General features: G+C 40.9%; 1 protein-coding gene across 2 annotated transcripts in view; it reads left to right on the forward strand.

The window, feature by feature from the left end:
• The window catches only part of LOC126251701 (coiled-coil domain-containing protein 22 homolog), a 214,890-nt gene that overhangs the window by 79,562 nt on the left and 123,324 nt on the right, over positions 1-12,004 (forward strand). For both annotated transcript variants that reach the window (XM_049952289.1, XM_049952290.1), the window contains exon 2: positions 3,110-3,278. In XM_049952289.1, the coding sequence (XP_049808246.1) occupies positions 3,110-3,278 (169 nt within the window). The remainder of the gene's footprint in view (positions 1-3,109; positions 3,279-12,004) is intronic.

A 12,004-nucleotide genomic window follows, 5' to 3' on the forward strand; every position in this document is an offset into this window, starting at 1 on the left:
CTGGGACCGGACCGCAGCGACGCACGGATGCACGCCAAGACCGTAGGATGCTACGCAGTGCCGTAGGGGACCGCACCGCCACTTCCCAGCAAATTAGGGACACTGTTGCTCCTGGGGTATCGGTGAGGACCATTCGCAACCGTCTCCATGAAGCTGGGCTACGGTCCCGCACACCGTTAGGCCGTCTTCCGCTCACGCCCCAACATCGTGCAGCCCGCCTCCAGTGGTGTCGCGACAGGCGTGAATGGAGGGACGAATGGTGCCAATGATGGTCGTATGCGTGTTTGGCGCCGTGCAGGTGAGCGCCACAATCAGGACTGCATACGACCGAGGCACACAGGGCCAACACCCGGCATCATGGTGTGGGGAGCGATCTCCTACACTGGCCGTACACCACTGGTGATCGTCAAGGGGACACTGAATAGTGCACGGTACATCCAAACCGTCATCGAACCCATCGTTCTACCATTCCTAGACCGGCAAGGGAACTTGCTGTTCCAACAGGACAATGCACATCCGCATGTATCCCGTGCCACCCAACGTGCTCTAGAAGGTGTAAGTCAACTACCCTGGCCAGCAAGATCTCCGGATCTGTCCCCCATTGAGCATGTTTGGGACTGGATGAAGCGTCGTCTCACGCGGTCTGCACGTCCAGCACGAACGCTGGTCCAACTGAGGCGCCAGGTGGAAATGGCATGGCAAGCCGTTCCACAGTACTACATCCAGCATCTCTACGATCGTCTCCATGGGAGAATAGCAGCCTGCATTGCTGCGAAAGGTGGATATACACTGTACTAGTGCCGACATTGTGCATGCTCTGTTGCCTGTGTCTATGTGCCTGTGGTTCTGTCAGTGTGATCATGTGATGTATCTGACCCCAGGAATGTGTCAATAAAGTTTCCCCTTCCTGGGACAATGAATTCACGGTGTTCTTATTTCAGTTTCCAGGAGTGTATAAATGCGTTTTTAATATGATTACTTTCAAGCAAAATGTCATGCCAGGAGTCAGAGACCAGCTTTTTAATTTTAACCAAATGCCTTCATGCTCTGATAAAACTGTGTACTGAACAAACCTATTTCACACTGATTTGTCTCAGCACAGGTAATAGCATTATCAAAGCAGGCAGATTGTCTTGTTGAGTTATCATTAAAACAGTACAGGCCATGCAATTTTAGCATATTGAGTAGATTTGTTGATTAGATGTCCTTAGTCTTAAGTCAATATCTATCTCACCAAAAATTAAAATCCTATGTCTAGACCATTTCTCAAAGCGTATTATCAGTTTCTGTAAGTGTGATGTAATTGTTTATTTCAAGTTATGCCTAACAAATGGTGTGTGTTCAGTGTAGGTCATTTTCAATGATTTAGGAGATGGTTTTTCCCTTACACTCTACTGTTCCCACTTTTATTACTCATCTCTTCTTTGATGCTTCTCAACTAATCTTAAATAGTCATGTCTGTATATGTTCTTTGAATTATTCCCATAAATACGATTCCTCATATTTTCCATCGAAAACTTGCATATTTCTTCTTTTTCTCTGTCTGTGTCATCTAGTTGATTCCGACTCAGTGTAACCCTTTGAACGAAAGCATGCCAATTTCTTCTTCAATCTCTCCTGTCATGTACTGTCTCCCAAAGGCTTTCCAGGTTGGACTCCCTTGCTGCTGTGAAACCATTAGTCCATCTCATCCTCCTTGTGCCTTTGATCACGCTCAACATTCAAGTACGTAAGTCATGTCTTCTCATGATTTGCCCAAAATATGTCAGTTTTTGTTTCATTATCAGACCTTCCAAGGAGTGGTCTGGATTTATTTTCTGTAATACCACCTATTTTGTTCTCTCTGTAGTCCATAGAACTCTAAGGAGTTTTCTCCGACACCATAAGTCCAAGCAGTCTGTTCTGTCTGATTTTTGTCATAGACAAACACAAAATTGTCTGTCATCAAGTAGGCTCTATTTTTTTATTCGTTAATGTTTGTTACAGAAAAATTTGTTCACATATAGAAGGTGACCAAGAAAGGCTAGCACATTTCAAAGCGTTTTCTGCTGATAACTTACAATTATTTCTATTGACCAAGCAATAGAAATTAAACAAATTTTTTTCATCAGATTTAATTTGCAGTGTCTCATCGTTTAAAATGTCAATCAGTTCCAGCTGCACTGCTTCGGGGAGCAAATAAACAAGGATAAAGTGCAGGTTGCCATCAGAGTGGTAGCTGGCTTTATGCGGCCCACTGGTTGTGGCCTGTGCATACTTGGTGACAGCATGTGGCCATGCCCTACTCCTTTCTGAACCTTGACACATTTAGTTGCTCCATATAGGATTCTCGTTGTGACTTCTCGGTGAGGCTATAAATTCCATATAAATGAGGTAATCTGGTATTCCCATGTTTCCAGTACTTCCCATAATTTATTGTGACTGCCTTGGTCAAAAGCTGAAGCATAATAATAAAGCAGATATGAACATATTTCTGAGAGTCTTGTACTTTCCCCATAGTGCATCAGATGTGGGAAACTAGATCTCTGGTTCCTGTTCCTTTATGAAATCCATCTTGTTCTTCAGGTAATTCTTGGGCTATATACTGTACAGACAAAGGCGGTTTTTTAAGATTTTACGCATGTCATTGGTGGAATGTGAGATAAGTGTGACTGTTCCGTGATTTGAGCACTTTAGAAATTCCCTTCTGTGAAAATGGGATAAATACTGAACTTTTCGAGCCTTTTTGGCCACTGTTGGGCACTGAAATCATTCCAGTGGCTTCAAACAGCTCTGCTCGAATATCATTATATCCACTAGCCTTGTTTTTAGCAGTATTTTCTAGGACTCCTTTGACTTCACTTTCTAAAATATCTGCTCTGGTTGTAAGATCATGTTAACTTCGTCATGACCAGTATTCAGTTCTTTCTTATACAGATCTTCTGCATATTCTGCCCATCTTTCCTTAATGCCCTTTACTTCTGTTAGATCTTTACCATTTCTATCTTTTATCATTCTAATTTCCATCTGGAATTTTCCTCTGTGCTTTGTAACTTTCTTGTAAAGAAAATAACGGATTAATAAATTTGTATGTGCCAATCAAAACGAACATTTTTATTTTCACTTTCAGTGACCTTGAAGAAGCAGACAGTCTGAAGCAGTTCTCAACAGAAATGGTAATTGAGGCTGCTGTGCGATGCCTGGATGTCATTCAGCCGGGATTGGGCCTCCCTCATTCTCTGCCACCAAATATGTCAGCAAGGTTTCGAGTTGGTGCAAGCATTGCTCAAGCTTGTATGGTGAGTTTTTATAACCCTAATCTGCTGGAGGTTGATGTAGGAATCAACTGTGCGTACAGGGTTGTCTTTTCAGCTTTGTTCAGTTACAGGATGGCTCTGACAGATTTCAAGAATAAGATACCTGTAAAAAGCAAACAAACAACAGCTTTTTATACTTAATTAAATTTAAATGGTTTCCTACACACAAATTGGAAAGCTCTCCTTTAAAATAGCAGTTAAAAGTCGATAATGAAGGTAGCTCCTGCATAACTATTTGAATTCAGTACACAAGCTGGTCTATTATCGAACAAAATTGTGAAGAGGAATTAGTGATCTGGTCAATTCTGTTATTTTAGAGGCTGTTATTGAGTAGCAAGTTTATCCAGGTGAGCATATTCACAGTACATGTCAAATGCTTACCCTGGACATTATTAGCCACATTCTACCATTACCATTGATAATGCAGGAGAAGTTAAGATATGGGCCATGGAAAGTCTCGAAGAGATTCATATGCTGAAATTATTAATTTCATAGAAAGTCTGGAAAATATTGAGCTTCACTTATTCCTATATGAAAAAAAAATTGTTAGTTACCTACTTGACTAGTAGCAGGGGATTCCCCAACCACCCATGCTGAAAACGCTATGTATGATAATTTTTTTGTAACTGACAAAAAGAGATAAAGATGATGCGAATATTGTTTTTCACACACTTTCAAAGCAATAATTTGACATGCGTATTTTATGCAGCAGCTTTGTTAATTTTCTTGGCTTGATGTGGTAAATAAAATAGCAAATACAGACATGAATTAAAGGTGTTTCATGGATTAAATCAATTTATTAGATAAACTTGGAAAAAAAGCTTGGCATTTTCGTACAGAGTGCACATCTTTTCTTGACCCCTCTACTCTCTAGTGCTCTGTTGGTAAAAGTCCAAATAATTTGAACTGTTTTTACTGTGGTCCTAGCTAATATCAAATGATCACACACATTGAAATGCAATTGAAATACTGTGTTTATTACTATATTATGTACTGTTCATGAACATATCGGTGTATAAGAGAATCCCAGTTTAAATGTTGACTCTGAGAAACAGGAACATTTGCTCCCTGTGTGAGAGACATATTTATCATGTTAGCTATTCAGGATGAAGCATTAAGTGTAAGTCCAACTTATTTTATGTTGCACTGCATGAGGAAAGCTGAGCTTACACTCCTCAACTAATTCTTCTCTCACCATGACATACACAATAGGTAACCTTGGATAAAGTCTTTTTAGTAATAGTACAGAAATAAACCAGTTATGAGGGGCATTCAATACATAATGCAACACTACACGTTGCTTTCAAAATGGCGTCTAAATGAGGTACATTCCAAGTAGAGAGCTGTCATTGAGTTTCTTTTGGCAGAAAACCAAAGCATCCCAGATTCCCATAGGCACTTGCAGAAAGTCTACAAAGACCTGGCAGTGAACGAAAGCATGATGGTCGTGGGCAAGGGGTCTGTCATCATCGCAAAAAAGTCACACAAATCTGTCCGATCTTCTGTGTGCTGGTCAGCCACACACACACACAGCTGTGCTTACCTTGGAAATTGAAAAAAAACTACTTCAGCTTGTTCTTTGCAACAAAACTGTAAAGGAACTAACAAAGCAAGTCTGTGCACCTGAGAGGAGTTCACAAAATTTCATTGGATTGTTCTTCCTCATCCACCCTACGGCTTGACTTATTTCTTGAACAGCCCTCGTGCCTTATTGAAAAGTCTCATAACATTATTGACAATTTGACAGGCAATTTTCATATTCAGCCTGCTGTAAACAGTTCATTGACACATGATCCTTTTTTTATTCAGATTTTAAATACTACACATATAAAGCTGTTGTTGTTGTTGTTGTTGTTGTGGTCTTCAGTCCTGAGACTGGTCTGATGCAGCTCTCCATGCTACTCTATCCTGTGCAAGCTTCTTCATCTCCCAGTACCTACTGCCACCTACATCCTTCTGAATCTGCTTAGTGTATTCATCTCTTGGTCTCCCTCTACGATTTTTACCCTCCACTCTGCCCTCCACTGCTAAATTTGTGATCCCTTGATGCCACAGGACATGTCCTACCAACCGATCCCTTCTTCTAGTCAAGTTGTTCCACAAACTTCTCTTCTCCCCAATCCTATTCAATACCTCCTCATTAGTTACGTGATCTACCCACCTAATCTTCAAAATTCTTCTGTAGCACCACATTTCGAAAGCTTCTATTCTCTTCTTGTCCAAACTATTTATTGTCCATGTTTCATTTCTATACATGGTTACACTCCATACAAATAATTTCAGAAACGACTTCCTGGCACTTAAATCAATACTCGATGTTAACAAATTTCTCTTCTTCAAAAACTCTTTCCTTGCCATTGCCAGTCTACATTTGATATCCTCTCTTCTTCGACCATCATCAGTTATTTTGCTCCCCAAATAGCAAAACTCCTTTACTACTTCAAGTGTCACATTTCCTAATCTAATTCCCTCAGCATCACCCAACTTAATTCGACTACATTCCATTATCCTCATTTTGCTTTTGTTGACGTTCGTCTTATATCCTCCTTTCAAGACACTGTCCATTCCGTTCCACTGCTCTTCCAAGTCCTTTGCTGTCTCTGACAGAATTACAATGTCATCGGTGAACCTCAAAGTTTTTATTTCTTCTCCCTGGATTTTAATACCTACTCCGAACTTTTCTTTTGTTTCCTTTACTGCTTGCTCAATATACAGATTGAATAACATCGGGGAGAGACTACAACCCTGTCTCACTCCCTTATCAGCGACTGCTTTCCTTTCTTGCCCTTCATCTCTTATAACTGCCATCTGGTTTCTGTACAAATTGTAAATAGCCTTTCGCTCCCTGTATTTTACCCCTGCCACCTTTAGAATTTGAAAGAGAGTATTCCAATCAACATTGTCAAAAGCTTTCTCTAAGTCTACAAATGCTAAAAATGTAGGTTTGCCTTTCCTTAATCTTTCTTCTAAGATAAGTCATAAGGTCAGTATTGCCTCACGTGTTCCAACATTTCTACGGAATCCAAACTGATCTTCCCCGAGGTCGACTTCAACCAGTTTTTCCATTCGTCTGTAAATAATTCGCATTAGTATTTTGCAGCTGTGATTTATTAAACTGATAGTTTGGTAATTTTCACATCTGTCAACACTTGCTTTCTTTGGGATTTGAATTATTATATTCTTCTTGAAGTCTGAGGGTATTTCGCCTGTCTCATACATCTTGCTCACCAGATGGTAGAGTTTTGTCAGGAATGGCTCTCCCAAAGCTATCAGTAGTTCTAATAGAATGATGTCTACTCCCGGGGCCTTGTTTCGACTCAGGTCTTTCAGTGCTCTGTCAAACTCTTCATGTAGTATCATATCTCCCATTTCATCTTCATCTACATCCTCTTCCATTTCCATAATATTGTCCTCAAGTATATCGCCCTTGTATAGACCCTCTGTATACTCCTTCCATCTTTCTGCTTTCCCTTCTTTGCTTAGAACTGGGTTTCCATCTGAGCTCTTGATATTCGTACAAGTGGCTCTCTTTTCTCCAAAGGTCTCTTTAATTTTCCTGTAGGCAGCATCTATCTTACCCCCTAGTGAGATAAGCCTCTACATCCTTACATTTGTCCTCTAGTCATGCCTGCTTAGCCATTTTGCACTTCCTGTCAATCTCATTTTTGAGACGTTTGTATTCCTTTTTGCCTGCTTCATTTACTGCATTTTTATATTTTCCCCTTTCATCAATTAAATTCAGTATTTCTTCTGTTACCCAAGGATTTCTACTAGCCCTCGTCTTTTTACCTACTCGATCCTCTGCTGCCTTCACTACTTCATCCCTCAGAACTACCCATTCTTCTTCTACTGTATTTCTTTCCCCCATTCCTGCCAATTGTTCCCTTATGCTCTCCCTGAAACTCTGTACAACCTCCAGGTCCCATCTCCTTAAATTCCCACCTTTTTGCAATTTCTTCAGTTTTAATCTACAGTTCATAACTAATAGATTGTGGTCAGAGTCCACATCTGCCCCTGGAAATGTCTTACAATTTAAAACCTGGTTCCTAAATCTCTGTCTTACCATTATATAATCTATCTGATACCTTTTAGTATCTCCAGGATTCTTCTACGTATACAACTTTCTTTTATGATTCTTCAACCAAGTGTTAGCCATAATTAAGTTCTGCTCTGTGCAAAATTCTACCAGACGGCTTCCTCTTTCATTTCTTAACCCCAATCCATATTCACCTACTATGTTTCCTTATCTCCCTTTTCCTACTCTCGAATTCCAGTCACCCATGACTATTAAATTTTCGTCTCCCTTCACTACCTGAATAATTTCTTTTATCTCATCATACATTTCTTCAATTTCTTCGTCATCCGCAGAGCTAGTTGGCGTATAAACTTGTACTACTGTAGTAGGCGTGGGCTTCGTGTCTATCTTGGCCACTATAATATGTTCACTATGCTGTTTGTAGTAGCTTTCCCACACTCCTACGTTTTTATTCATTATTAAACCTACTCCTGCATTACCCCTATTTGATTTTGTGTTTATAACCCTGTAGTCACCTGACAAGAAGTCTTGTTCCTCCTGCCACCAAACTTCACTAATTCCCACTATATCTAACTTTAACCTATCCATTTCCCTTTTTAAATTTTCTAACCTACCTGCCCGATTAAGGGATCTGACATTCCACGCTCCGATCCGTAGAATGCCAGTTTTCTTTCTCCTGATAACGACGTCCTCTTGAGTAGTCCCCACCCGGAGATCCGAATGAGGGACTATTTTACCTCAGGAATATTTTACCCAAGAGGACGCCATCATCATTTAACCATACAATAAAGCTGCATGCCCTCAGGAAAAATTACGGCTGTAGTTTCCCCTTGCTTTCAGCCGTTCGCAGTACCAGCACAGCGAGGCCGTTTTGGTTAGTGTTACAAGGCCAGATCAGTCAATCATCCAGACTGTTGTCCCTGCAACTACTGAAAAGGCTGCTGCCCCTCTTCAGGAACCACATGTTTGTCTGGCCTCTCAACAGATACCCCTCCATTGTGGTTGCACCTACGGTACGGCTATCTGCAGCGTTGAGGCACGCAAGCCTCCCCATCAATGGGAAGGTCCATGGTTCATGGGGGGATCTATAAAGCTGTATGGCATTTAAAAACAGATGCACAGCCATGATTATTCGTTATACATTTTTGCAAGGTCTGACAAAAGAGAAACTATGTAGCACTCATTACTAAGAAACTTTTTCTATGGGATATTAGTGTAAGACTTGATCAATGTTAAATTGTATCTTTGTGCTGTACCAAGTTTAATTACAGTTGATGAACTTAATGCAGAAGATAAGCAGTTTACTACAGGTGTGTTCTTGAATTCTGCTAGAAGGTGAATATGGATAAAATGCATAAATGTTTTGGAGAAAACATACACAGACTTCTGTGGACTGAAATGGGTTCTATTTGAGAAGCAACCACTGCTGATTGAACACCTTTGATAAGGACACAACATGTCATTCTTAACGGTTCAAAATCTGCAGATGTAGAGGTAATTTCGGGAGTACCGCAAGGAAGCGTGATAGGACCTTTATTGTTTACAATATACATAAATGACTTAGTTGACAACATCGGTAGCTCCGTGAGGCTATTTGCAGATGACACGGTTGTCTACAAGAAAGTAGCAACATCAGAAGACTCGTACGTACTCCAGGAAGACCTGCAGAGGATTAATGAATGGTGCGACAGCTGGCAGCTTTCCCTAAACGTAGATAAATGTAATATAATGCGCATACATAGGGGCAGAAATCCATTCCAGTACGATTATGCCATAGGTGGTAAATCATTGGAAGCGGTAACGACCGTAAAATACTTAGGAGTTACTATCCGGAGCGATCTGAAGTGGAATGATCACATAAAACAAATAGTGGGAAAAGCAGGCGCCAGGTTGAGATTCATAGGAAGAATTCTAAGAAAATGTGACTCATCGACGAAAGAAGTAGCTTACAAAACGCTTGTTCGTCCGATTCTTGAGTATTGCTCATCAGTATGGGACCCTTACCAGGTTGGATTAATAGAAGAGATAGACATGATCCAGCGAAAAGCAGCGCGATTCGTCATGGGGACATTTAGTCAGCGCGAGAGCGTTACGGAGATGCTGAACAAGCTCCAGTGGCGGACACTTCAAGAAAGGCGTTACGCAATACGGAGAGGTTTATTATCGAAATTACGAGAGAGCACATTCCGGGAAGAGATGGGCAACATATTACTACCGCCCACATATATCTCGCGTAATGATCACAACGAAAAGATCCGAGAAATTAGAGCAAATACGGAGACTTACAAGCAGTCGTTCTTCCCACGCACAATTCGTGAATGGAACAGGGAAGGGGGGATCAGATAGTGGTACAATAAGTACCCTCCGCCACACACTGTAAGGTGGCTCGCGGAGTATAGATGTAGATGTATGTAGATGTAGAAATTTGAAGCACTAGCTGACTTCTTTTAATTAGCGGAGCCTTCTTGTGACATCTGATACTGCTACAGGATCAAATGCCATCAGTCTTTCAGTAAGCTCTTCAGCACTTGCAGATACTGAGTTAGATCTTTCAGAAACTGCAACAAAATGTTAGATGCAGGATTCCAAGCAGGTTCAGTAGCGTGTACCTGTACTGAGCTGTGTGTTGAACATGCTAGGAATATGACTGATTATACGGCAGTAAAGTAATTCAGACCTTCTATATTGACAGCTGTAGCAGGAATGTAACTGGAAATGGTCAATGCCAGATGGAATTGAGTGGTGAGTTGGCAGACTTGACCCTCGACCTGGAAGAAATCGACAGTTTGGGGATGGATCTTGAATTCGATGAGTAAGCAGAGTAACTGATACTAAAGCGGATAAATGAGCTTGCCGTGATACAATATCACCTAGTTGAGAGGCCAGTGGTTTGTTAAACAAACACCACAGCTGTTGCTGCTGCTGCTGCTGCATGGTGGTCAAAAATAAAATAAAATAGAGTTGAATTCAAGATATCAGTTCACATTCCATCTTGCATATTACATTATGTGTGTACTGATGCCTTACTTGCCTGGGCTGTGGGCTTCTTAAAGTTGTGCCACTTTTAGTGCTGCTAGGTGGACTTCGCTGTCAAAGGCAAGCTGAAACACACAGACACCCATTATAGGATCAGTGTAGCATTGTCGGCACTTGTAATTTGAGCTCTCTTGGTACTTAACCACAACATATGCCTTATACAGTTATGACTGAAGCTAGTGGATCTGAAGAAATTCTGGCCTAGAAAATGCAACTTGTCCCTTATAACCAAAATGAGTCATTAAGAAACCAGCAGAAAAATGCTCCTATTGGAGCACAAAAAAAGGCGAATTTTCTCCTGTTTATAAAAGATTCTGACTGAAAGGTGGAGTACCAGCTGCCTTTTTCTATCTTCCTCAGCACCTTTTAAAAATTTTCTCAAAAATTTTAGCATGTAAACATATTCATTTTATCATGCAACTCCCCTCACTCCAACTAGCTCTCCTAACTGTAACTCGCTCACACGCACTAATCAGTTGCTGTAACTCGCTCATACCCATCCACTCCAACTTGTCCATTCCCACTCACTCATTCACCACAACGAATGGTCATTATCTCTTTGTGTCTCTCTAACTGTTGCTGTCTCCTGTCTCACAGCCACTGTGTACTTCATTCTGTCCTAGCACTACTTTCCCTTCTCACTCTCACTGTCATTCTCTCCCCCTCTCCCTCATCACCCCCCTCCCCCTTCCTCCCTTCCCCCTCCCCCTCCCCCTCTCTCATTCTTATTGTTACTATCTCATTCATTCCTTCCCACTGCTTCTGTCCCTTGTCACTGTCACTATCTGCCTCTTTCCCATTATCTTCATCGAAGGCTTTGTCTCTCATTATCATTGCCTCTCACCCACTTCCACACTCTCCTGTTTATTCTTCTCCCAATGGCACTGTCTCCGTCACTCTTTCCCTAGCACTACTGTCACTGTCAGCTATGCCTACTACCACTGTGTAACTCTCTTTCTCCCAAGTCTAGTATTTATTACTTTTCCGTATCTTTCACATGCCACCTTCTCCTCTCTCAGTGCAAAGTATGAATATGTTCGCAGGCCAAAATTTGTGATTTTTTTTTTTTTTTTTTTTTAATGTGCTGAGGAAGGTAGAATGAAGCAGCTAGAACCCCAATTTTCAGTCTGTCCTTTGAATGGGAACATAATCGCCATTTTTGTACTGAGGTAGGAGCGTTTCTAGTTTGCTTATGTGAAACTTAAATAATTTAAATTTATTTTTACACCTCAGACCAGACTTTACATGCACAAAAATTTTACATGTTCTTCAGTCTACAACATGGATTTCCCAGAACCCTTATGATGGTAACAGAGACACTTTGCAGCATATTTGTCCCTGCTGCATCACTTTACAAACTACACTTTTGCCTGACACTGGATTTTACATGCATATTTTACATGTGCAAGTAGGATAATTTTGAACTTCTGTATCTCCAAAACGGATAAAGATATCAAGAAAATTTTCAAGGCGGTTAGAGTTTGGGATCTTAGGAATATATCATAAAAATATATCATAAAAAAATTACTGTGCATAGCCATCTTGTAATGTTTGGCTCGGGTTTGGTACAAAAAATGGTGAAAAACCCCTTGTGTATTCCCCCCCCCCCCTGTCCCCTCCACCCTTAGGAACTACC

The sequence above is a fragment of the Schistocerca nitens genome, chromosome 4 (assembly GCF_023898315.1).
Source record: "Schistocerca nitens isolate TAMUIC-IGC-003100 chromosome 4, iqSchNite1.1, whole genome shotgun sequence".
Lineage (NCBI taxonomy): Eukaryota > Metazoa > Arthropoda > Insecta > Orthoptera > Acrididae > Schistocerca > Schistocerca nitens.